The sequence below is a fragment of the Martes martes genome, assembly GCF_963455335.1.
Source record: "Martes martes genome assembly, contig: scaffold_90, whole genome shotgun sequence".
NCBI classification, from domain to species: domain Eukaryota; kingdom Metazoa; phylum Chordata; class Mammalia; order Carnivora; family Mustelidae; genus Martes; species Martes martes.
The window spans coordinates 45,305-73,091 of record NW_027666423.1 but is presented as its reverse complement, the minus strand read 5'-3'; the positions used below and the strand labels follow the sequence as shown (position 1 = coordinate 73,091).

Here is a 27,787-nt window from a genome sequence, read left to right as displayed (position 1 = left end):
GCAATGATTCTTTAATATATTGAAAAAGTGAGATAAAATTTTTATTTTTACTTCTTTGTAACCACAAGATGGCACCACTTTCCTATTTTTAAAAGTTTGACACTGCTATTTTTCATTTTTTACGTTTTTTTAAAGATTACAGATGTTTGGGGACATTTGGTTATAACTTTCCCTCAAATACAGGCTCATAGACTATAAGGCTAGAGTTACGGTATTAAATAAGAATTTGTAGGTGGAATAAGATTTATAATATGCATCGCATATGCATGGCATTTAAATGGTTTAAATGGTTGGAATCTCAGCCCAAGGGAAAGGAGTTTCTCTGGGGGTTTTGTAAGTGAAAAGGGCAATGGGCAACTTAAACTGAGAAGTCAGATGTAAAGTGGTCTTGGCCAGCAGTTCCCTGTCTGGTCCAAGGGTATGAGCTGGCAGAGAATATAGGCAGGAGGAGAAGGAGGGTAAAAATGTCAGCTGTGCTGAGAGTTGAACTCTCGTAGAAATGATATTTTGAAGTGATGGGAGTGCTGAGGTTGTGTTTGAGGAAGAAGGAAGAGATCAGAGGAGGAGAAGCATACCTAAGGCCGAAGCAAAAAGTAGAAGGCAATTCCACCCACTCCTCAGCTCTGACCTAACTCTGTTAACATATCCTGGTTTAGCAAACTGTCCTGGGCCTACAAAAGACAAACAAAGGGAACCAATGGGGAACCAGCCACCTTCCTGTCATAAATGCTGTTGTAAGGCTGTTGTCTAGCTATAGTTATAAGACCTTCCTGTCCTCACCGTCCCTTCATTCCCTGTTCTCCTTCTCTTCATCAGTCCAATCCCTTTTGGTTATAGTTAGTAGAAACCCAGTGTAAAGTAGCTTAAACAAAGGGGAATTTATCCACGCATGAGACTTAAAAGTTCAGGGTTTGAATAACTTCAAACAGTTACATATAGATGTTCCACTGTTGGTTCTGTTGTTGTTGTTGTTGTTGTTGTTGTTGTTTTTCCCCTGTTGTCTTCATCCTTCCTCACATCTGTCCGGGTTGCAGTAAAGACTGCCCCAGCAGCACTAGACCTTCATGATTTTCATAGCCATCAATCTCAGAAGCCATTAGTTTCTCTCCCAGTATTCCTACAAAGACCCTCATTGATGGCTCTGGGTTGTGTGTCCACTTGGCATAAGAATTATATGGACCACACAAGGTGCAATACTCAAAAGAAAAGGTTTATGGACAGATTTTAAGTGTAACCCATGTCCATTATATCTTCCTAAGAAAGTATCTGGATAGTAACATGGCCCCAGGCCAATGTTCCCAATGTAGTAAGAACTGATCTACTAAGTGCAGGGAAAATGCACAGCTTATAATTATGGATAAGGACTAGACCTAAGTTTGGAGATCTTCAACCTAGGAGGAAAGTCTCTTAGAGAGAATTAAAGGTTTGATCTGTTGTTACCCTCGAGTATTTCCTGTTCTTTTTAGCCATTGACTTCTATGAGTAAGTATAATGGTGGTCAGGTTGACTCGAGAAGAATTTCTGGTCTCAGAGTCTCCTGAACTAAAATCAGTCTTTTCCCCTCACCCTCCTTCTATCCCTCCCTCTGTACCTTCCCACCCCATCATCAAATGTGACTGGATTTCCCTTGCCCCATTGTATGTAGGACTCGTTTGGAATCCTGAAATGAGACATCCAACAGAAATCTTGGGACTAAAATCTTTGTGTTCAAAGCAGGGAATTGGAGATGTTTCTTTATACTGATGTGTGGTGATATAATTATGCCAATAACGAAAGCTCTAGATGTAGTTACTTTCATTAATTTCCATCTCACAAAGGTAATAAGGGTTCTGTAGTGAGTGCCTGGGAAGATGGCTCTTGCCAAATCTGGAGAATATAAGAAAAGAAGAGTTCTTCTGGGTAAACGTTCTTGGTGCCAGGTATTAGAAGCTTTTGTAGACCTCAACAGCATACTGAGAAGTTTAATGATATACTCATATATTTTAGGCTAAGTTTATTTTATAAAGGGTCAACCCATTATATTAGCATGATGACTGTGCTTTCCTTGTGGAAAACTTGGAAACAGACTTATAATAAAATGTCCCCCTGTCCCCCCCCACCCTGAAAACTAGATTGTTTAGTTTGAGAGAATTGATCATAGTCTTACAATGACAGTTTCTACACTATTTTACACAGCATTCTCAGAGTATTGAACATTTACTTTGACAGCAAAGCTGTGGAAAGAAAGGTTCTGACAGTGGTTATGAATGAAAAACCAGGTAAGAAGCTTGACTTTAAGGAATAATTTGTATCCTGTTAATTGTCCTATGGGTCTTAAGGAAATGAGATAGACAATAATCCATTGTTAGTGGGCTAACGAGGCACAATATCTGAAAAGTTGGCATGTATATTGGAAGTTCCTTGATGATGAATGATGTTGAACATCTTTTCAAGTACCTGTTGGCCATCTGTATGTCTTCTTTGGAAAAATGTCTATTCAGAGCCTCTACTCGTTGTAAAATCAGACTGTGTTTTGTTTTGTTTTGCTATTGAGTTGTAGAAGATCTTCTTGTATTTTTGATATCAGCTCTACTCCAAGTCCTATTTCTATGTTCCCTTTTCATTGACTGGCACCACCCTTCATTTGGACAGGTTAGTTTATCTCTCATCCCATCAACCACTGAATTTTAAAATTTTTAACTTCAAAACATCTTTTGAATTCTTCTGTCACTTTCCACCATAGTCTGAACACCATTTTTTTTAATGTGGAATACTACATTATTAGCCTTAAAAATGGCTTTCTTGTATGCAATCTGACCTTCACCCTGGTAGAATAACCTTTTCAAATATGAATCTGTTGATAACCACCGCTTAGACAAGACACTTCAGAAATTCCCCTTTATGTTTAGGATAAAGACTATTTCTAAACATAAGTCACCAGTGCCTGTATGATCTGGCCCCTCCCTTAGACTCTGGCTTTCACCTGCACCACCTCCCTCACTCCTCCATGCTCCAACCCCTCTGGCCATGTTCTCTCTAGCCACAGAGTCTTCTCACATGAGGCTCCTTCTGTCTGGATCACTCTTCTACCTCTCCACTACTTACCAAGTGGACTCCTATCTTCCCACAATATAAGCTCAAGCTTCAGCTCCTCAAGTCTGCCTTCGTGCACCTGCCTTGCAGCTCTTTCTTGGCACTTATCACTGATAATTTTACATTTGCTTCTATTATTATTGTTAGCCAATAATGCCTATCTTCCCTACTGGACTCAAGCTCTACAAGGTCATGACTTATGTCTGCCAATCATTAATTCCATAGTCCCAGGCAAGAGAATGTAAGAGGAGCTCAATGAATAGTTGTTAGATGAAAGATTGCTTATATTGCTTTACGACTTACTTTTCTATCTAAAAGAAAGCGGTGTGTGGTTACTGTTAGGTTTGGGCTGCCTTGAGCACTGTTGTGAAGTGGCCAGCAGAACCTTCATTGGCATACATGAAAGGGATGTAGCAGGCTACTGTGTATGTTCTTTCAGAGGAGGTTGTGGATAGAGGAGCCCAATTTCTCAGAAGAAATAGATGTTGCTCCCACCTCACTTCCTGTCTAGCCACGTAAAAAGCAGCCTAAATGAAGCAAGTTAATTTAGCACAGTTTCAGATGAAGTCTCACACTATTCCTGGGATGGGATAGCATTATAGGATAGTCAAGGTGGTCTGAGATTGGCTGTGGACAGTTGCAATTGGTGTTCTTCTATACACGTTGGGAAGCATGTCAAAGTTTCCAGAAGTGTTACCTGAAATAAAAATCTTGTTTGCCTACCTAAAAACTGTTCCCACCTTTTCTGGGGATGTAGAGTCTTTATTGCATTCCAGTGTGTAACCCTAACTCATGCGCCTTGAGAAAGATACAGTATCCAGACCCCAGCAAGAAATTCTAATGGATCTAAGCCAGCCATTGTGACCCAGTTTCCTTGTCAGTTATTGAATCTGATGCAGGCATGCCACTGCATGTGAGAGGCCTTCGTGTTCTTGGAGAAAAGGCTCTTCTCTTGTTATCAGAAGCACATGGATAAGCAGTCCCCCTCCTTCTGCTCAATGCTGTTGTGTCTGAATGGGGTCCTGAGAAGGCTGCAGCTTGCTTGTGACATGGGAACTAGTCTGCAGATGAGACACATGCTGAGCATGGCAGAGAGGCAAGGTAGAAAGTTCTGAGCTGCAGGCTAGTTCTCCAGGCTCCAGCCTCCAGACTGCCACCAAGCCACCATCCATCTAAAATGTTTTAATGTAATAATTGTATTCCCCTGCTTTCTTGTCAGTTTCCTGCTGGAGTATCCATTTGGCCTCTGCAAACCATTTTTCTGTTCTCACCTTTAAATATGGCCCCCCCTCTGAACCTCTTCTCTGCTTGTTTCTTGGCATTTAAAGTCCTGTCATACAAGATCGCTTGCCATTCCTGAGTGCTAAGGCCTGTTATTTCATGGCTCTGTCAGATTGTTTATGCTTTGTGTTCCCTGTGGTTTAGAAATCCTATTCGCTGTGATGCCTCTCTTGACTTCTGAGGTAGCATTTTTTTTTTACCACCAGACCTATAACCTCTTTTTTTTTTTTTTTTAAGATCTTCTTTATTTGAGAGAGGAAATGCATGCGACCAGAGGAGGAGCAGGGTGGGGGAGGGAAAGAGAGGGGAAAGAATCTTCGGCAGACTCCTTGCTGAGCTCAGAGACTGATGTTGGGCTTGATCCCATGACTCTGAGATGATGACCTGACCTAAAACCCAAAAGTTGAGTGCTTAACCGACTGAGCCACCCTGGTGCTCCCAGACCTAGAACTTCTAACATAATATCAAAATGATTTCAAAAAATTAGTTATTTGTTTATCTCTCCCCAGTAGATTGAAAACATTCTGATCAGTGGTTATTTATCTTTACATTTTCACAACCTATACAAGTTCAAGTTTGTAAAAGGTACTCAGTAAACATTTAATAAATTAATGACGTTTTTCCTCTGGTAGAGATAAAGGAGTGTGAACATCAAACCATTGGAACCCTGAGTCCACATGCGACCTACTGTTTTCAGTATAGTGTTCTTACAGAGAGTTTCTTTATTATGGATGGAAGTGTAAGTTCCAGAGTTAGTTTCCTTGCCATTGATCAAGTAATTTATTTTTGAGTCTTAGTGTAATTCTTCTGATGGTTAACAAAAACTAGAAATTCTAGAATTTTGGAAAGGATTTTTTTGTGAGTGATCATTATATTATTGGGCAGTGTTATCTGTATAGTAAGTCAGTACTGATGCCTTGTTTGTGTATTTAGGGGTTCCTGTTGCGGGACAGGGGATCAGATGTTGAGAGTTTGGACAAACTCATGAAAACCAAAAATTTACCTGAAGCTCACCAAGATGCATTTAAAACCGGTTTTGCAGAGGGTTTTCTGAAAGCTCAAGCCCTAACGCAAAAAACCAATGGTAAGTTGATTAGACACCATCCATATTTGGGAATAATATCTAAAAGGAAGTCATAGTCCTACCTTTAAGTGATTACACATATTTTTTCTAACACATATGCACCTTTTCATTGGTTATATTCCATTATATTTGTAATTTAAGCTGTGTCAAAATGGAAATACCTGTTGACACTCTCCCTTTTCTCAAATGAGAACCAGAGTCAAGGACAGAAGCATGAGTGCCTTCGTGAGGTTTTTGATAATAGGGTGCTGAAAGGAAATCATGGCAATTATAGAAAAGAATGTCAGGTTCCAAAATTGCATTTGATGGAATATGATTACTGTCAATAACCTAATTCTTGCTTTTCATCAAGGTGTCATTTGTCATTGTTGTTATTTAAGTTTTTTTTTTTTCTTTTCTTTTCCTCCTCCAGATTCTCTGAGACGAACTCGTCTGATTCTCTTCTTTCTGCTGCTGTTTGGCATTTATGGACTCTTAAAAAATCCATGTTTTTCTGGTGAAGGCTCTTTTTATTTATCTGACTTTTATTTTTAATCTTTTAAATACTTGACTATTTTTCATAGTCTGCCTTAGACAGGAGAGAAGAAGCATTTCCTGTTTTGTTTTTTAAAGATTTTATTTATTTGACACAGAGAGAGAAAGATCATAAGTAGGCAGAGAGAGCGGGGAAAGCAGGCTCCCTGCTAAGCAGAGAGCCTGATGTGGGGCTCGATCCCAGGACCCTGAGACCATGACTTGAGCCGAAGGCAAAGGCTTAATCCACTGAGCCACCTGGGTGCCCCAGCATTTACTGTTCTGGTGTCTAGGCCTTTCTTTCCTAAGTCAACAGTTCACAGATTGGGTCAATTTGAGGTGTTTTTTTGCATTGAAGTAGAAAAGTTTTAATCTGTTATGGTTACATGCCAACTGCATTATCAGGGCTCATTATATTTACATTGCTTTGTGGGTTACAAGAAAAGTTCCTTCAGACACTGTACGAATTTCAAGTTTTATTTTGAGAAAATAATTAATATTTTGTTAATGTTCCAAGGATTATGTTATAGCAAAAATGTTAGCTTAGCTTCTGGTAATGGTTGGTTTTCCAGACTTCTAGAAAGTTACACCTGTCCAGTTATAAAATTTGAAAACATGTAGAATAATTTTATAATAACAATACAAAGTGAAATAGTCCCCTATTTTAAAGACACACTAATAAATTTATGAAAAATGTATATATAATACATAAGTGTATAAAAATCTGGGGCTCCTGGGTGGCTCAGTTGGTTAAGCATCTGCCTTCAGTTCAGGTCATGATCTCAGGGTCCTGGGATCGAGGCGTCTGCACCTTCCCCCACTTGTGTGCTTTCTCTCACCCCCTCTCAAATAAATAAAATCTTAAAATATATATAAAAATTTAGTATACAATTAAGAATTGCCTCAAGCGATTCTCATAGTTCTCCGTTTGCCAGTCTAAAATGAAGTAATAACGCCCATCCTAAGTAGTTCCTGTTGCTTTCTCAGCTATTCAGTTTTTACCTTGTGTTTTCTATGTTCTTTAGGATTGGTTACCTTGAGAGAAAAACCGGATAACAATTAAAGAATTACAGTTGGTCAGGGGCGCCTGGGTGGCTCAGTGGGTTAAGCCTCTGCCTTCCGCCCAGGTCATGATCTCAGGGTCCTGGGACTGAGCCCCACGTCGGGCTCTCTGCTCAGCAGGGAGCCTGCTTCCCCCTCTCTCTCTGCCTGCCTCTCTGTCTGCTTGTCATCTCTCTCTCTCAAATAAATAAATAAAATTAAAAAAAAAAAGAATAACAGTTGGTTTGGATCAGGACCTCATCCCAGAACTTGCATGTTACCCCAGATATTTTAAGGTTTTTGTATCATCAAACCTTAGATGAGATTTTAACATCCAGGAATATCCTTTTCTTTTTTTTTTTTTTTCTTAAGATGTTATTTATTTGACAGAGAGTGAGTGCAAACATGGGGAGCACCAGGCCCAGGGAGAAGCAGGCTCCCCGTTGAGCAGGGAGCCAGATGTGGGGCTCAGTTTCAAGACCCTGAGATCATGACCTGAGAGGAAGGCAGATGCTTAACTGACTGAGCCATCCAGGCGCCCCCAGAATATTCTTTTTATAGCCAGAGTCACCTTCTTTTGTCTCCTCATTTTCAAAACACAACCAGTGTAGGGACACCATATGATTGATACTGGAGGGGTGGGGTTAGTTCTGGCTATTATTTTATGTTTCTTAATTTCTTATATTAAACAAAAATATGTATCAAAATATGAAGTGCATTGCCTTATAATTTCTTATAAGGTTCAAGTGGTTTGGCTATAAATTTAATTTGCATAATTTATAAAGTCCCTCTGTATAAATCCTTAAATAAACAATGTAGTGGGCTAAAACTGTTAGTATCCAATGTAGAATTACTACACTACATTTACTCTTCCAACTTGTGTATTCTTGGTATGTTAAGTGTTTTCAACAAAACTCTAGTTTTGCTTACTGATTTTTTTTTTTTTGCATCTAAATTTCTGTCTTAAAGACAATATTTTTGTCTTCTTCTGAGGAAATTAGAAATTGCTCTAATTACTCACTTACTTCTGTTCAGTAGGGAAGTTTAACCAAAGGGGAGAGGTTTTAAGAAACTTTTGTGATAGTTCCCTGTAGTTGATCTGAAGTATTTTACTGTCTTTCCAAGCTTTCACTGTCATTCTTAATGATGTCATTACTGATATATATCATCTGAGGGCAAGTAATAACAGCTGCTAGAGGAGGAGGCTGCATGAAAAGTGAAATAATCTCTTTTAAGGTTTACCCTTTTTTTAAAAAAAAGTGCTAGTGCCAGTTTTTATGCTAATTTTAAGGCAATGTATTTTGTGGTGTGCATCCCTGACCAGTTGTATCAGGATAAGTTAGGGTGATTGTTAAAAATGCAAACTGTCCTGGGCCTTTTTCTAAAACTATAAACCAGAAATTCTGGGCCATGGCCTGGGAACTTGCATTTATACATTTCTCAAGTGATTTTTATGCAGAGTTGAGTTTGAGAATGATTGGTTTAAATTTCTCTTAGATATGATAGGGGAAGAGGGAAATAATTTTTCATTTTAAAATATTTTTTTATTTGACAGAGAGAGAGATCAGAAGTAGGCAGAGAGGCAGGCAGAGTGGGAGGGGGAAGCAGGCTCCTTTTCTGAGCAGAGAGTCTGATTCTGGACTCCATCCCAGGACCCTGAGATCATGACCTGAGCCAAAGGCAGAGGCTTAACCCACTGAGCCACCCAGGTGCCCCAATTTTTTATTTTAATTGGAAGGTGTAAAAATGTTATTTTAGGGGCACCTGGGTGGCTCAGTCATTAAGTGTCTGCCTTCAGCTCAGGTCATGATCCCAGAGTCCTGGGATCGAGCCCACATCAGACGCCCTGCTTGGCGGAAGCCTGTTCCTCTTCTCCCACTCCTCCTACTTGTGTTCTCTCTCTCGCTGTGTCTCTCTCTGTCAAATAAATAAAATCTTAAAAAAAAAATGTCATTTTAATGTGAGTCATTTATTCCTTGAACATGGTCTAGGAATCTGGAAGATGTAGTTTCTTTACTTCACTATGAATTAATGTATGTAAACTTAAATATAATTTTCTGTACTTGCTTACATCTGAATAATAGGGTGGTTGAAATCTTATGAAACTATCAAATATATAAACAATTATTTTTTTTTCTCTTTAGTCCGCTTCCGGACAACAACAGGGCTTGAATCTGCAGTAGATCCTGTCCAGATGAAAAATGTCGCCTTTGAACATGTTAAAGGAGTAAGTTAAAAAGTTTACCCTGCACTCTTCAAATATTATCTAATTATATAAGGCCAATATTTGATTTTAAAGGTATAAAATAGAAAATATATATATTGGTCTCTACTTCCAGTTCCAGGTGCTAAAACTCTTGTAATTCCCTAAATGACAAGAGTACTAAGTGCATCTTTGCTTCTGCAGTTTGGTCTTTGATGCTGATGTCTGACACAGGGCTTCTAAATCCCTAGGAATTTCCTGGGCGATGGCACTGTCATTGTATGAGGCCACTCTGGTGGGCTCCTGGGTGGGGCTGGACACTAGAAAAAACGAAGCCATGATTAGAACCTTGGAAGTTTTAGCTTCACTGCGTATTCTCCAGCCCTCTTTTAGGTATTGGGACAGAAGAAATAAATCTCTACTGTCCTTTCTAACAGAAACTAAACCATGATATTGCATATAAGGAAATAATAGAGTATGTTCAAATGTGATGAAGTCTTATGGGAAAAATATGGAGCGGCGTGAAGAAGATTGGGAGTTTTGAGAGAAAGATCACAGTTTTAAATGGGGATGTTCAGTGTCTGGTTGACTGAGAAGGTGACATTTGAGTGAAGATTTGAAGATGATGGAGTAAAATGCATGTTTTTTTTTTAAGATTTTATTTTTAAGTAATCTCTACACCCAACATGGGGCTCAAACTTGCAACCCTGAGATCAAGAATCACATGCTCTACTGACTGGCCAGCCAGGTGTGCCTAAACCATGTATGTATTTGAGCAAAGGACAGTTCTAGCCAGAGGAAGAGAGAGAGCAAAGATCCTGAGAATTAATGTGCCTGACTTGTTTGCTAACCAATCAAAAGGCCACTTTAATATGCAGCAGAATGAGGGCTCTTACTCTTTTCACACTCTGTTCCCTATCTATGCATAAATATTTTTTCACAGCCTCGACTATTAGGGAATAAATTATCAGGAGTCACTATGATAATTTTATACCAAGTAGTCCTTCCCTTCCCTTGGCAATTTTTTTAAAGATTTTATTTATTTATTTGACACAGAGAGAGAGAGATCACAGTAGGCAGAGAGGCAGGCAGAGAGAGAGGGGGAAGCAGGCTCCCCGCTGAGCAGAGAGCCCGACGTGGGGCTCAGTCCCAGGACCCTGGGATCATGACCTGAGCCAAAGGCAGAGGCTTAACCAATTGAGCCACCCAGACTCCTCTCCCTTGGCAATTTAAACAGCTGTGAACCCTGTCAGATTTGCGAAAAGAGAATAATTGAGGAAGAGGTTGGTGCGGTGAGTATTTGAAAACTGATTAGTGCAGAGGGCCCTGCCCATTTTAAGTTGCGCAGTCAGCCTGCTCTACATTGAACCTGTGCTGAGATTATGGTCAGCAAGGCGTTCTTCCTTTCTCCCTGCAGTGTATATACTTCAGTACTCAATAGACTACACTTCTTTTGGAATGAGTCCAATTCTGATTATGAAGCTAAAGAAGACGTATTGATAATATTAGAAAGAGGTCATCACAAAGTTTGTAGATTATCACAAAGTTTTCTGTGCTAATCTAAACAAATATTATAATTAATGTTACAATTCCATATTACCACCATCGCTATAGAATCTAAATTTATATATAAATTATTATATATAATAATATAATATAATATATAAATTTATATAATTTATAACATATATAATATATATAACACTTATTATATATTATATATAACATATATAAATTTATATAATTTATAACATTTATAACATTATAAATTTATAACATTTACCAAAATAGGTGGGTCAGTAGGTGGTACCTGTGATCAGTTTTACCAACTCTTAAAGAGCTAGTATAGGAATTTCATTTCCTTGCCTAGAATTTCTGGTTCTGTAGGAATAATTTTACATATAATTGCCATAAAAATACTAATAAGGGCTTTTATAACTTCATTCATTGTCTTGATCCCTAGACTCCATTCTATATAGATTTTATATACCTCAGTTGGGAATTTTCATGACAGAAAGTTTGGGCAGAGGAAATGTAGCTTTAGTAGTACATGACATCTAATCTGTTTCCCTTTTTCCTACAGTTTAAAGTTATTGATTACCTTGACTTTTGGCCTTCTTTCAGTATATGGATATCTTTGAATATTTTAAAAATGTATTTTAATAGATAAAGGGCTAGATCTCTTTTTATATACATAATTTTTTTTATTTTGGGGGGGATGCTATTTTTTTAAAGATTTTATTTATTTATTCAAGAGAGAGAGCGTGCCAGAGAGCACAAGCAGAGGGAGTGGCAGAGGGAGAGGGAGGCGCAGGCTCCCCGCTGAGCAGAGAGCCTGATGGAGAGCTTGATCCCAGGATCCTGAGATCATGACCTGAGCCGAAGGTAGCTGTTTTACTGACTGAGCCCCCCAGATATCCCCAGATCTCTTTATAAACATAAATTTCGAAGCTTAGCATTCACACAAAACTGTACAAATCACAAATCTGTACCTCAGTAAGTTTTCACACAGTGCACTCAGTATATTATTGGCACCCAGCTCAAGAAGTGAAATATTACCAGAAACTTCCTAGTGTCCCTTTCTTCCTACTGCAAGCATATCATTGGTCTGACTCATAACATACATTAATTGGCCTGAGTTTGAATTTTACATAAACATAATACATGTAGTGTATATGGCTTCTTTCATTCAACGTGATGTTTATGAGATCCATCCATGTTTTTACATGAAGTTTTACCTCATTCATCCCCATTGCAGATTATTCTATAAATCACAATAGTGTGTATTCTCCATAAGGTAGACATTGGGTTGTTTCTAGTTTTGGCCTAAAGAGTGCTCTTGTGAATATCTCTTATGTTTCTTGGTGAACATATGTATGCATTTCTCCTTAGGGGTGGACAGAGTTTTACTTACAACTGTTAACTTTACCAACATTTTATTAAGTTTTAATAATTTAATCAGTAACTTGTGAAGACCATTCTAAGCCTAATTAAAAAACTCATTTACTCTGTAACGATTGTATACTTCCTAGAGAAAGTCCTAGAAAATGATCTAGGAATCTAAGAGAGTCATGAGTTTAATTCTACATTTTCATAATGCCTTTCAGCCCAGAGATGTTTCATGTTTTAGTACACTTCTTGTCAGGTAGTTTCTTTTTAACCCTGACCAATGTACTTGAGTTCTTTTTTTCCCCACTGAGAACTCTTTAAAGTTGTCTAATACAGGGTTGCAAATTGGCTGCAAATGTATTATTAGACCAGTGTAATTTAAAATAAATACATAAAAGTACACACATAAATGCGCTTCTAATTTAAATTGATAGCTAACATTTTTAATGATGTCTATTGAATTCTTGACAAGTCCACAAAAATTTACTATGCTTGGAGGTAAACCTCCAAAAGGTAAGGTTCCTTCCCTTTACCATGACTTGACATTAAAAAACAAAACAAAACAATAATCCATTGCTAATTTAGTTTTTACCGATTTAAAAGTTTAAGGTTTAGTTCTTAATGGCTATTTTACAAATAAGTCTTCATTCTGAACCTACCATTGTATAAACTTTTTTTGAGAGGAAGGGGATTTTGAATTTTATTACAATTTCAGATTTTAAGTGGTGAGAATAGTGCAGAGAACTCTCTGTACTCTTAACCAAACTCAGTAGTTTTTTAGCACTTTGTCCCATTTGCTCACATTCTTTACATAAATGTATTTTTAAACTGTTTAAGAGTAAATTATAGATATCATGCTCCTTTAACCCTAAATACCTCATTATGTATCTCCTAAAAAATAAGAATATTCTATTACATAACTCCAGTATAGTTATTAAAGTCAGGAAATTTCACACGCTTCCAGAACTAATTATGAAATTTAGTTATATTCAAATTTCTGCATTTCTCTTATTAATACCTTTTGTAGTGAGGTCCTCCCATCCCCCACCTCAAATCCAGGTTTAGGACTCAATCCAGGTTTACACATTAAGATTTTCCTTTAATCATTTTTAAAAAATTATTTTAGAGAAAGAGAGAGAGAGGGAGAGCAGGCAGTGGGGAGGGGCAGAGGGAGAGAGAGAATGAGAATCTTCAAGCAGACGGATCATGACCTGAACCAGAATCAAGAGTTGCTGCCTAACTGACTGAGCCATGCAGGCACCCCTTGATTTTTCTTCAATCTGAAAAAGTTCTTTAGCTTATTTATTTATTTATTTATTTGAGAGAGAGAGAGAGAGAGAGAGAGTAAGCACACATGCAAGTGCAGGAGCCGGTCAGGGGGAGGGCAGAGGGAGAGAATCTGAAGCAGACTGTGCACTGAGTGTAGAGTCCCGTGCAGGGATCAGGCCCACGACCCTATCACGAGGTGAGCCCAAGTCTAATGTTTAACTGGCTGAGCCACCCAGGCTCCCCTCCTCACTCTGTTATTATGGGAGTGGGTGTGGATCTTTCATGACCTTAAAATTTGTGCAGTATACATACTAATTTGTGGAATAGTCCTGTTTGTCTTTGACGTTTTCTCTTTTAATGACTGTTGTGATTTATAATTAGAAATATATATTTAGGAGTTCCTGGGTGGCTCAGTGGGTTAAAGCCTCTGCCTTTGGCTTAGGTCATGATCCCAGGATCCTGGGATCGAGACCCGCATCGGGCTCTCTGCTCACCGGGGAGCCTGCTTCCCTTCCTCTCTCTCTGCCTGCCTCTCTGCCTACTTGTGATCTCTGTCTGTCAAATAAATAAATAAAATCTTAAAAAAAGAAAGGAAATACATATGTCTTAGTCCCATTTCTTGTAGTTTTATAGTGATGACAGGAATAGATTTGTCTTCTGTTAATGAGTCAACTTTTAGGGCACACCTAAGGTTCGCAGCTGGTTGCCAGGAGAATCAACCATGTGATAAGAGGGCTGGAACTTTCCACAAGTTAGTATGTATTGTGCAGTCTTTTGGAATGAAGTCCTTAACTTATGGTATTTGATGCTATCTCCAGGTGGGTAGCATCAGAATTGATTTGAATGTTAGGGTGCCCGACTGGTGTTGGAGAATTGTTTGTTGGTGTGAGGGAAAACCATCTGCTAGAATTGGGTACAAGATTGTAATGACTTTGTGGTGTCCTTGGACTATATGATCATGCTATGCTGTAATCACTTACATTAAACTTTTATGGTTTCCAGTGTCTTGTGGTTAAAATTAGCAGTGTGAGGGCTGGGCAAAATGTATGAAGAGGAAAGAGAGAACCATGCTTTCAGTTGTCGAATGAGTAAGTCAGGGGAGTAAAAGGCATAGGAAATACAGTCAGTGATGCTGTAATAGTGTTGTACAGTGACAGAGGGTAGCTACACTTGTGAGCACAGCATAATGTTTAAACTTGTCAAATCACTATGTTGTACACCTGAAACTAACATAACCGTGGGTCAACTATACTCAGACATTTTTAATTAAAATAATAAAATCAGCACTGTGATGATCATCTTATTATCTCAAGGCTTTGCCTACATCCTTAATTATCTCTTTAGAATAAATTCTAGACTTACTCACTTATTTATTCATTATTCTGGGTTCTAATTCTAGAAATGGAATTGGTCAGTTAAATGGGGCACTCATATTTAAGGTTTGTTTCTATACCGCCCACTATCTCTACTGACAGTGCTCAGCAGTATATAAAAGTGTTGGTATGAATCTCTGCTAATTTAGGATTCATTTATTAAAATCAGTACTATAACATCAGAAAGTTTAAAGTTTAAAGTCATAGAATAGTTAAACACTTTTCTTTCTAATCACAAGAGATATTTTACAAAATTGTGGGAAAATTCTCAGTTACAAGAATACATTCTACCATTTTTTTTTAAGATTTTATTTATTTACTTGACAGACAGAGATCACAAGTAGGCAGAGAGGCAAGAAGAGAGAGAGAGGAGGAAGCAGGCTCCCTGCTGAGCAGAGAGCCTGATGCAGGGCTGGATCCCAGGACCCTGGGATCATGACCTGAGCCGAAGGCAGAGGCTTTAACCCACTGAGCCGCCCAGGTGCCCCCATTCTACCATTTAAACCAGTTAAGAATAACAATAACATGGCAATACAAGGGGTGGTCTTAAGGGTATTCTTCAACAACTTTCCTTTAAAAATAGTTTTTTATGTTAAAATATAGCATTAATAAAGGGTTTTTTGCCTTTTTAAATGAAAAATGGAAAGTTGTGGAAACCAGAGAAATCTGTTATTCCAACTTATGAAAAGGTACTGCTGTTATGGAAGTTTTCTAACATAGGAAAAGTTACAAAGCTGGAGACATGAACTACTTTACCTCTACATACTTTGTTATGTGTCACCTAAGACTAAGGACATTATCCTAAAGAGAATAATTTATTCTACCAAATAAAATGAAATACTGTTTCCTTAATATCTTGTATTCCGGAATTTTTTCAAATTTTCATCAGCTGTCCAAATCAAATTTTCATCAGAGTTTCTGAAATGTGTTTTTTATGGACGAACATGAAGTCAAGGGTTCATGTGTCACATTTGGTTGTTTAATCTTTTAATCTGTGCTTATGTGAATTTGATCTTACTTGTTTAATGACAGACAAGTTTATTATGTTCCATTCTCTCAAGATATGAATGGTAGAGGGAAATTAGTTTTAAAGAAGCTCCTGAAGTGAATCATTACTAGAGACATATGTTTTGCTTTGTTTCAAAATAATACTCATGTGCTTTCAACCTCAAAACTATGTATGCATTAATTAAAACTATTTGTTTCATAGGTTCACATCAGGTTTTATTTTTATTTTTTAAGTTGAATCAGTGAATTTGTTTCTCTTTTAGGAATACTTTTAGTTGGACCACCAGGGACAGGAAAGACGCTTCTTGCTCGAGCTGTGGCTGGAGAAGCTGATGTTCCTTTTTATTATGCTTGTGGATCAGAATTTGATGAAATGTTTGTGGGTGTGGGAGCCAGCCATATCAGAAATCTATTTAGTACATTTTAATGTATCTTTCATATAATACGAAATTTTGTTAATTTTAGGGGAAGAGGGATTCTTACCCTTTATTTCCTATTCAATTATCACTGATAGCTGACCTCACCATTGTGGGGTTTTGGTTTTAGGTAATTTAATGTGTGAACTAAAACAGAACTGTACTTTCCCAAATAGAGGAGCTAGAAGTGTTAGGTGAGGTTGGGGCCTGTTGAAAAGCTGGGTTTTCTGTTGTTGTTGTCCTTTTTATCTTATTCATTAATTCAGTAGTATGTAATTAAGAAATAGCCTCAAATCTGACTGTGGCTTGTACAGTCAGAAGAATGAATACTTGGTTGTTTTTATTATATATCATTTTGTATGGTACAGTTTTTTTCCTGGGGCTACCGTTCTTAAATCAATTTTAAAGAAAGAAAGAGATCTCATTTTATGTACTTTCTCCTTAATGAATGTCTTTTGTTGCCTTTGACAGTCTTACAGGTTTTTAATACTTACATGATTTTGTTCAAAAAACATTGATTTCATTAAACTTATTTGTATCTTTTCTCTTTTCCTAGGGGAAGCAAAAGCAAATGCTCCCTGTGTTATATTTATTGATGAATTAGATTCTGTTGGTGGGAAGCGAATTGAGTCTCCAGTGCATCCATATTCAAGGCAGACTATAAATCAGCTTCTCGCTGAAATGGATGGGTAATTGAATCTTCGTCTGTCTTTGGGATATGGTAACATATTTGGGAACATTCGAGAAATAGCGGGGCATCTGGCTAAGTCAGTGGAGCATGCAGCTCTTCCTCTCGGAGTTGTGCATTTGAGCCCCACGTGGAGTATAGAGATTACTTAAAAATAAAATCTTAAAAAAAAAATAGAAAGAAAGAGGAAAAAATGTAGGCAACAGAGTAGTCCCTGTGCATGAAGTCAAGACAAGCTGCATTCTCTGCATTGTGTTCTTTCCATTACTAATGGGGTGACTGAGGTATCAACTCTTAATTGGTGATCTCTATACCTTTTTTCATTGATTGTATCATGACAGGAAAGTGATGATTCCCATTGAGAATACTAGTCTGTTTGGAGACGTAAAGAGTGTTTGCTGGTTCCTGCACAATTTGTGACTTGCTTTTAGTGTTGTGGTAAATTAAAAGTTTGCATCAGTTTTTATAATATAAAGAGCAAGAAGTGGGGTTGCTTTGGAAGAAGGAAGGACTTCTTAAAACCATGTATGACTTTTTGGAACCAAACAGGAAGTCTCGGAGCAAATAATTTGAATTGGTAAGCTTGAGAATAATTTTTCACAAATTAGGTTCCGTAGCCTTTTCTGTTAGGTCATGTCTTCCTAAGTAGAACAAATACCATGAAGGCATGTAATCATAGATGACTTTGTGATGTATTGTTAGCAGTTTTATTGAAGTGTACTGGCCTAGTAACATTTGTTCTTTTTAAAAAATAATAGGGATGTCTTATCACTTTGGGTATAAAAAGGATCAGTCCCTTTTCTTTACTGTTACTAAATTTAATGATAGTTTCGTGTAGAGCATTTCTATATGTGTATTGTTTTAATTTTCAGTGAAATGTAACTTTCCTTCTTTTTTACTAGCTTTAAACCCAGTGCAGGAGTTATCATAGGAGCCACGAGTTTCCCGGAGGTGTTAGATAAGTACATATTAAAAGACTGTTTTTACAAGTACTGATACATACTGAAATGTGGATGAACTTTAAAAGAGAAGGAAGCCCATCACCAAACATCACATATGATTCTGTTTATGTGAAATGTCCAGAATAAGCAAATCGGTGGCAACAGAGAGTAGATAAGTGTCTGGCAGAAGGAGGGAAGAATGGAGAGTGACTGTTGGTGGCTATGGGGTTTCTTTTTGGAGTGGGGGAATAAAAATATTCTTAAGTTAGGTTGTTGGTAATTGCACAACTCTGGCTATATTAAAAACCACTGGATTATCTACTTTGAAATCTGTGATGTGTGAATTGAGTTTCAGTAAAGTTGTTAAAAGAACCTTCTGACAACTTTATATCCCAAAAGTTTGGGGAGGGTGGAGAGCATGTTTAAAATAAAATTTATTACAGTTTTAAATTTTTTATTTTATCAAAGAAGTTATTCATCTTTTAATTTGATCTAATAGTTTTTTTAAAATCTTTGCCTAAGTCTGTGGTTTAACATTCTGTACTTAGAGCAGTTGTGATAGGAAGCTATCACAGTGTGGCTTCATAATAGACTGCTGTAGAATTATTGTTCCTAGAGTGATTAGCTTGCGTGTTTTTGTTTATGAGGGTTGCCTACTATCTATCTCTATCAACCTTTGTTCTGCCTTCTGGTTATCGAAACTGTTACTTGAGCCATGTTTTACAAGGAGTTCTCTGAATATTTATATTCAGAATTCCAGTGTAGGGTGGAATAGGTGATGGGGATTAAGGAGCGCACTTGTGATGAGCGGTGGGTGACGTGTGGAATTGTCGAATCACTGTACTATACACCTGAAACTAACATAGCACTGTATGTTAGCTGTCCTGGATTTGAAATAAGAAACAAAACTCCATCCAAGATAATAATCCTTCACAAATATTTAATGTTAATGGATATGAGAGGCATTAACTTACAACATTTAATCACATTTACTCTTCCAAACATGAAAATATCTATCAAATAATACTAGAACTTTAATTTTTTATTTTTTTTATTTTTAATTTTTTTTTGTTTTTTTTTTTGTTTTTTTTGTTTTTTAAATTTTTTATTTATTTTCAGCGTAACAGTATTCATTGTTTTTTCACCACACCCAGTGCTCCATGCAATCTGTGCCCTCCCTAATACCCACCACCTGGTTCCCCCACCCTCCCACCCCGCCCCTTCAAAACCCTCAGGTTGTTTTTCAGAGTCCATAGTCTCTCATGGTTCACCTCCCCTTCCAATTTCCCTCAACTAGCTTCTCCTCTCCATCTACCCTTGTCCTCTATATTATTTGTTATGCTCCACCAATAAGTGAAACCATATGATACTTGACTTTCTCTGTTTGACTTATTTCACTCAGCATAATCTCTTCCAGTCCTGTCCATGTTGCTACAAAAGTTGGGTATTCGTCCTTTCTGATGGAGGCATAATACTCCATAGTGTATATGGACCACATCTTCCTTATCCATTCATCCGTTGAAGGGCATCTTGGTTCTTTCCACAGTTTGGCGACTGTGGCCATTGCTGCTATAAACATTGGGGTACAGATGGCCCTTCTTTTCACTACATCTGTATCTTTGGGGTAAATACCCAGCAGTGCAATTGCAGGGTCATAGGGAAGATCTATTTTTAATTTCCTGAGGAATCTCCACACTGTTCTCCAAAGTGGCTGCACCAGTTTGCATTCCCACCAACAGTGTAAGAGGGTTCCCCTTTCTCCACATCCTCTCCAACACACGTTGTTTCCTGTCTTGCTAATTTTGGCCATTCTAACTGGTGTAAGGTGGTATCTCAATATGGTTTTGATTTGAATCTCCCTGATGGCTAGTGATGATGAACATTTTTTCATGTGTCTGGTAGCCATTTGTATGTCTTCATTGGAGAAGTGTCTGTTCATATCTTCTGCCCATTTTTTAATATGATCATCTGTTTTGTGTGTGTTGAGTTTGAGGAGTTCTTTATAGATCCTGGATATCAACCTTTTATCTGTACTGTCATTTGCAAATATCTTCTCCCATTCCGTGGGTTGCCTCTTTGTTTTGATGACTGTTTCTTTTGCTGTGCAGAAGCTTTTTATCTTGATGAAGTCCCAGAAGTTCATCTTTGCCTTTGTTTCCTTCGCCTTTGGAGACATATCTTGAAAGAAGTTGCTGTGGCTGATATCAAAGAGGTTACTCCCTATGTTCTCCTCGAGGATTCTGATGGATTCCTGTCTCACGTTGAGGTCTTTTATCCATTTCGAGTTTATCTTTGTGTACGGTGTAAGAGAATGGTCAAGTTTCATTCTTCTACATATAGCTGTCCAGTTTTCCCAGCACCATTTATTGAAGAGACTGTCTTTTTTCCACTGGATATTTTTTCCTGTTTTGTCAAAGATTATTTGACCATAGAGTTGAGGGTCCATATCTGGGCTCTCTACTCTGTTCCACTGGTCCATGTGTCTGTTTTTATGCCAGTACCATGCTGTCTTGGTGATCACAGCTTTGTAGTAAAGCTTGAAATCAGGTAACGTGATGCCACCAGTTTTATTTTTGTTTTTCAACATTTCCTTAGCAATTCGGGGTCTCTTCTGATTCCATACAAATTTTAGTATTATTTGCTCCAGCTCTTTGAAAAATACTGGTGGAATTTTGATTGGAATGGCATTAAAAGTATAGATTGCTCTGGGCAGTATAGACATTTTAACGATGTTTATTCTTCCCATCCAAGAGCATGGAATGGTCTTCCATCTTTTTGTGTCTTCTTCAATTTCTTTTAGGAGTGTTCTGTAGTTCCTCGAGTACAGATCTTTAACCTCTTTGGTTAGGTTTATTCCGAGGTATCTTATGGTTTTTGGTGCTATAGTAAATGGAATCGATTCTCTAATTTGTCTTTCTGTATTTTCATTGTTAGTGTATAAGAAAGCCACTGATTTCTGGACATTGACTTTGTATCCTGCTACATTACTGAATTGCTGTATGAGTTCTAGTAGTTTGGAGGTGGAGTCTTTCGGGTTTTCCATATAAAGAATCATGTCATCTGCGAAGAGAGAGAGTTTGACTTCTTCCTTGCCAATTTGGATACCTTTTATTTCTCTTTGTTGTCTGATTGCTGTTGCTAGGACTTCTAATACTATGTTGAACAAGAGTGGTGAGAGTGGGCATCCTTGTCGTGTTCCTGATCTCAATGGGAAGGGTGCAAGCTTTTTCCCATTGAGGATGATATTTGCTGTGGGTTTTTCATAGATAGATTTGATGAAGTTCAGGAATGTTCCCTCTATCCCTATACTTTGAAGCGTTTTAATCAGGAACGGATGCTGGATTTTGTCAAAAGCTTTTTCTGCATCAATGGAGAGGATCATGTGGTTCTTCTCTCTTCTCTTATTGATTTGTTCTATCACATTGATTGATTTGCGAATGTTGAACCATCCTTGTAACCCAGGGATGAATCCTACCTGGTCATGGTGGATAATCTTTTTAATGTGCTGTTGGATCCTGTTTGCTAGGATCTTGTTGAGAATCTTAGCATCCATATTCATCAGTGATATCGGTCTGAAATTCTCCTTTTTGGTAGGGTCTTTGCCTGGTTTGGGGATCAGGGTAATGCTGGCTTCATAAAAAGAGTCTGGAAGTTTTCCTTCTGCTTCAATTTTTTGAAACAGCTTCAGGAGAATAGGTATTATTTCTTCTTTGAAAGTTTGATAGAATTCCCCAGGGAATCCGTCAGGTCCTGGGCTCTTGTTTTTTGGGAGGTTTTTGATCACTGCTTCAATCTCGTTACTAGATATCGGTCTATTCAGGTTGTCAATTTCTTCCTGGTTCAATTTTGGGAGTTTATAGTTTTCCAGGAATGCATCCATTTCATCTAGGTTGCTTAGCTTATTGGCATATAACTGTTGATAATAGCTTCTGATGATTGTTTCTACTTCCTTGGTGTTAGTTGTGATCTCTCCCTTTTCATTCATAATTTTATTAATTTGGGCTTTCTCTCTTTTCTTTTGGATTAGTGTGGCCAATGGTTTATCGATCTTATTGATTCTTTCAAAAAACCAGCTTCTAGTTTCGTTGATACGTTCTACTGTATCTCTGGTTTCTACCTCGTTGATCTCTGCTCTAATCTTGATTATTTCCCTTCTTACGTGTGGAGTTGGTTTGATTTGTTGTTGATTCTCCAGTTCTTTAAGGTGTAGAGACAGCTGGTGTATTCTGGATTTTTCAATTTTTTTGAGGGAGGCTTGGATGGCTATGAATTTCCCCCTTAGGACTGCCTTTGCTGTATCCCATAGGTTTTGGAGTGAAGTGTCTTCGTTCTCATTGGTTTCCATAAATTGTTTAAGTTCTTCTTTGATCTCCTGGTTGATCCAAGCATTCTTAAGCAAGGTGGTCTTTAGCTTCCAGGTATTTGAGTTCCTTCTGAACTTTTCCTTGTGATTGAGCTCCAGTTTCAAAGCATTGTGATCTGAGAATATGCAGGGAATCATCTCAGTCTTTTGGTATCGGTTGAGCCCTGATTTGTGACCCAGTATGTGGTCTATTCTGGAGAAGGTTCCATGTGCACTTGAGAAGAATGAGTATTCTGTTGTTTTAGGGTGGAATGTTCTGTATATATCTATGAGGTCCATCTGGTCCAATGTGTCATTCAATGCTCTTATTTCTTTATTGATTTTCTGCTTCGATGATCTGTCTATTTCTGAGAGAGGCGTGTTAAGATCTCCTACTATTAATGTATTCGTATCAATATGACTCTTTATCTTGATTAATAGTTTTCTTATGTAATTGGCTGCTCCCATATTGGGGGCATAGATATTTACAATTGTTAGATCATCTTGGTGGATAGTCCCTTTAAGAATGATGTAGTGTCCTTCTGTATCCCTGACTACCATCTTTAGTTTAAAATCTAATTTATCTGACATGAGAATCGCTACCCCGGCCTTCTTTTGAGGCCCATTGGCGTGAAAGATGCTTCTCCATCCCTTCACTTTCAGTCTGGGTGTATCTTTAGGTTCAAAATGGGTCTCTTGTAGACAACATATGGATGGGTCCTGTCGTTTTATCCAATCTGCAACCCTGTGTCGTTTTATGGGTGCATTTAGGCCATTCACATTGAGAGTGATTATTGAGAGATACGTTTTTATTGACATTGTGTTATCTTTGAAGTCTTTCTTTCTGTCGATTGTCTCTATATTTCTGTTCAATGCTATTCTTAGGATTTTTCCTCTTTTATAGAACCCCCCTTAATATTTCCTGCAGTGTCGGCTTGGTGGTTGCATAGTCTTTCAAGCCTTGCCGGTCTTGGAAACTCTTTATCTCTCCATCCATTTTGAATGTCAGTCTTGCTGGATAAAGTATTCTTGGCTGCATGTTCTTCTCATTTAGTGCCCTGAATATATCTTGCCAGCCCTTTCTGGCTTGCCAGGTCTCTGTGGACAGGTCTGACGTTATTCTGATGGGCTTTCCTCTGTATGTAAGGAGCTTCTTTGTCCTAGCGGCTTTCAAGAGATTGTATCTACAATTATGATTCCTCAATTTTACTATGAGGTGCCTGGATGTTTTTTTTGAATTTATAATCTTGGGGGGGGGACCTTTCTACTTCTAGTACATGAACACTTGTTCCATTCGCAAGATTGGGAAAATTTTCATGAAAAACTTGTTCCACTATATCTTCTAGACTTCTTTCTTTCTCCTCCCCTTCAGGGATTCCAATAATTCTGATGTTGGAACGTTTCATGGCATCATTTATTTCCCTGATTCTGTTTTCGTGGCTTCTAAGCTGTTTGTTCCAGGCTTCCTCCTGATCCTTTCTCTCTATTTGTTTGTCCTCCAGATCACTAATTCTATCTTCTGTCTCAGTTACCCTAGCTTTTAGAGAATTTAGATTAGATTGGAACTCATTGAGAGCGTTGTGAACCTCATCCCTGGTGGCCTTCAGCTCTGCCCTAACATTATGAACCTCCTCTCTGGTCGCTTTCAATTCTGCCCTAATCAATTCCGTTTAGTCATCCATGGCTTTCTCCAACCTAGCTATTGCCTGGATAATTGTTAGCCTGAATTTTCTTTCTGACATATTGTCTATGTTGATAGCCGTTAGCTCTGTTGCAGAAGGCCCATCCTCTGTATTTTTCTTCTGTTGGGGATTCCTCCTCCTAGTCATTTTGGTGAGAGATGACTGGACAGATGTAGCTGGATGTATTGACCGTGGTGCAGTCAAGGTGCACCCTGGAACGCTTCTGAGCACTCAGGATTCCCCACCCAAATGAGAGAAAAAAGAAAAGAAAAAGAAAAAAGAGGGAGAGAGAGAGACAGGAAAAAAGGGAAGATAAAAGTGAAGGTTCAGCCCAAATGGGCCCCAGGGTAAGGTTTATGACGTATACAAACAAAAACAGACAAACAAAAAGACTGATAAAAGTATATGACGAGAGAAAAAATATATATATATAAGCAAAAAAAAGGAGGAGCCTCGTCAAGAAGAACCCCAAGTATAAGATTTATATACTATCCGGACAAACATAAATACACAGAGACACTGGCAGAAGAAAAAGATGGGAGCATGGTTATAGATTCTCGGTGTGGGCGAGGAAGGTTATTTTGATTCTTCCTGGATGTATCTTGATATCTTTGTTAAAGGACTCAACTTTCCTAAGAAAAAGGGGGATTAAAAATTGGTTCACCTATAGGGGTAGCATTGCTTGGAGAAAGGGGGTTACCTTGAAGTTTAACTCTATATGAATATTAGAAAATAAAAATAAAAAAGGAATAAACTGGACTAAACTAAATTAAAAATTTTTTTTAAAAATTAAGAAAATATAAAAGCAAAAGAAAAACACATGTGTATTTATCAAAAAATTCATGTTAGAAGTTTATCATGGAATTTGATGTACTGGACATCTCACTGTGATGGTAAATAGGTTAAAAAATTATCTATATAAAAAAAGAAAAAAATGAACCAGAATAGTGGGAAAGAATTAAAAATAAAAGTTGTATCTATGAAGCGGTGGTGGTTGTTCTCTTGTAGTCTTTTTTTTTTTTTTTTCCTGATTTGTTTTCTGGGGGGGGGGGGCTGCCACGTGGGTTTTCAGTCAATGATGTTCCCTGAGTTAAGTCCTCCCGACCCCCTCAAGGGGGTGGGCTCTGAGAAAAACGTTTTTTTTCAGGTTTTTGTTCTCTGGAGGTTTTTATGTTTGTTCACTTCTTTTCTCTCGCCTTGACAGCTTTTGATGGTTTTTGGAGGTTTAGAGGAAAGAAAACTGCACCCCAACCTCCCTCTCAGAGAGAAGCCTCAGTCTGCTCCCCTGCAGGTGCTGCAGCCGCTGGGCCGCGGGCAGAGCAGGTTCTGAGTCACGGTCCCTGGGGACGCAGGATCTCCTGCTTGTCCGCAAAACCAAGGCAGCTGTGGCTGTCTGGGCAGCTCCAGACTGCCAGAGAGGTTCCAAGCAGCAATCGCACACTGAGATTTTCCCGCTGGCTGGGGCTGAGAGCTCAGTGCTTGCGCGCACCTCTCCCAGGGGATGGTTTGGGGCGCGGCGCCTCCAGCTCTATCGGCTCTATCGCCGCGTGGGTCTATCGCCGCGTGGGTCCCAGAACACCAGGCTGGGCGTGCACCTCTCTCAGAGGAGGTTGAGGCACGCGCGCATCTCCAGTAAGGTGCGCGTTCTGCTGTCTGGTGTGGCTCCCAGCCCCTCACGGGAGCTGGACTCCACCCGTTCTCGGGCGCACTGGCGGCTCCGGGACAAAGACCAGGTTTCTCCGCCGCACTCTCTGGCTCAGCGCCAGGGGAAGCTGCCCTGGGTCTGGGGACTTAAGCCCCTATCCCTATCCGCCCCGATTCCCACAATTTCCCCGCTCGAGTCTTTGCTCTTTTGAGTGCTTTCAACAAGACTCCAAGTTAATGCTGGTCCCCAGATGCCGGGCACTCTCGTATTGGGGTATTATTTTCCAGTCGGTCGCCTCTGGTGGCTCCCTCCCCCTTTTGTTTATCTTCCGATATCAGTCTGACGTTCCCACTCCACTTTACCTGCCCACTGGCGTCTTCTGGCCCCCGTAGAGATCCAGACGTGTATAATTCTGATCTCAGGCTGATTTCATGGGTGATCGGAGTTCTTTGGTAGGTAATCAGCTCACTTTAGGGTGCAGGTTGAAAAGGCGCCTCCTCCTACTTCCCCGCCATCTTGTCTCCCTCCTATTTATTTATTTATTTTTAAAATTTTTTCATAAACATATAATGTATGTTTATCCCCAGGGGTACAGGTCTGTGAATCACCAGGTTTACACATTTCACAGCACTCACCATAGCACATACCCTCCAAAATGTCCATAACCCCATCACCCTCTCCTGCCCCCCCCGCCCCCCAGCAACCCTCAGCCTGTTTTGTGAGATTGAGTCTTTTATGGTTTGTCTCCCTCCCGATCCCATCTTCTTTCATTTATTCTTTTCCTATCCCTCAAACCCCCCACGTTGCTTCTCCATTTCCTCAAATCAGGGAGATCATATGATAGATGTCTTTCTCCAATTGACTTATTTCGCTAAGCACAATACCCTCTAGTTCCATCCACGTCGTCGCAAATGGCAAGATTTCATTTCTTTTGATGGCTGCGTAGTATTCCACTATATATATATATAGATAGATAGATAGATAGATAGATAGATATCCACGATACATATATATATATTCCACTATATAGATAGATAGATAGATAGATAGATATCACATCTTCTTTATCCATTCATCTGTTGATGGACATCTAGGTTCTTTCCATCGTTTGGCTATTGTGCTATAAACACTATAAACATTGCTGCTATAAACATTTGGGTGCACGTGCCCCCTTGGAGCACCATGTTTGTATCTTTAGGGTATATACCCAGCAGTGCAATCGCTGGGTCATAGGGTAGCTCTATTTTCAGCTTTTAAAGGAACCTCCACACTGTTTTCCGGAGTGGTTGCACCAGCTTGCATTCCCACCAACAGTGTAGGAGGGTTCCCCTTTCTCTGTATCCTTGCCAGCATCTGTCATTTCCTGACTTGTTAATTTTAGCCATTCTGACTGGTGTGGGTGGTATCTCATTGTGGTTTTGATTTGTATTTCCCTGATGCCGAGTGATGTGGAGCATTTTTTCATGTCTGTTGGCCATCTGGAGATCTTCTTTGCAGAAATATCTGTTCATGTCCTCTGCCCATTTCTTGATTGGATTATTTGTTCTTTGGGTGTTGAGTTTGCTGAGCCCTTTATAGATTTTGGATACTAGCCCTTTGTCTGGTATGTCGTTTGCAAATATTTTCTCCCATTCTGTCAGTTGTCTTTTGGTTTTGTTGCCTGTTTCCTTTGCTGTGCAAAAGCTTTTGATCTTGATGAAATCCCAATAGTTCATTTTTGCCCTTGCTTCCCTTGCCTTTGGTGATGTTCCTAGGAAGAAGTTGCTGCGGCTGAGGTCGAAGAGGTTGCTGCCTGTGTTCTCCTCACGGATTTTGATGGATTCCTTTCTCACATTGAGGTCCTTCATCCATTTTGAGTCTATTTTCATGTGTGGTGTAAGGAAATGGTCCAGTTTCATTTTTCTGCATGCGGCTGTCCAATTTTCCCAGCACCGTTTGTTGAAGAGGCTGTCTTTTTTCCATTGGACATTCTTTCCTGCTTTGTTGAAGATTAGTTGACCATAGAGTTGAGGGTCTATTTCTGGGCTCTCTATTCTGTTCCATTGATCTATATGTCTGTTTTTGTACCATTACCATACTGTCTTGATGATGACAGCTTTGTAATAGAGCTTCAAGTCTGGAATTGTGATGCCACCAACTTCGGCTTTCTTTTTCAATATTCCTTTGGCTATTCGAGGTCTTTTCTGATTCCATATAAATTTTAGGATTATTTGTTCTATTTCTTTGAAAAAAAATGGATGGGATTTTGATAGGGATTGAATTAAATGTGTAGATTGCTTTAGGTAATGTAGACATTTTCACAATACTTGTTCTTCTAATCCATGAGCATGGAACATTTTT

General features: G+C 38.8%; 1 protein-coding gene across 1 annotated transcript in view; it reads left to right on the top strand.

The window, feature by feature from the left end:
• Window positions 1–17,001, top strand: part of LOC308338025 (ATP-dependent zinc metalloprotease YME1L1-like) — a 35,619-nt gene extending 18,618 nt beyond the window's left edge. The window contains exons 2-5 of the mRNA XM_080831584.1: window positions 5,287–5,437; window positions 5,850–5,933; window positions 9,136–9,218; window positions 16,706–17,001. Coding sequence (XP_080687710.1) covers window positions 5,338–5,437; window positions 5,850–5,933; window positions 9,136–9,218; window positions 16,706–16,753 — 315 coding nt within the window. The 5' untranslated portion in view covers window positions 5,287–5,337 and the 3' untranslated portion in view covers window positions 16,754–17,001. The remainder of the gene's footprint in view (window positions 1–5,286; window positions 5,438–5,849; window positions 5,934–9,135; window positions 9,219–16,705) is intronic.
• The last annotated feature ends 10,786 nt before the right edge of the window (window positions 17,002–27,787 follow it).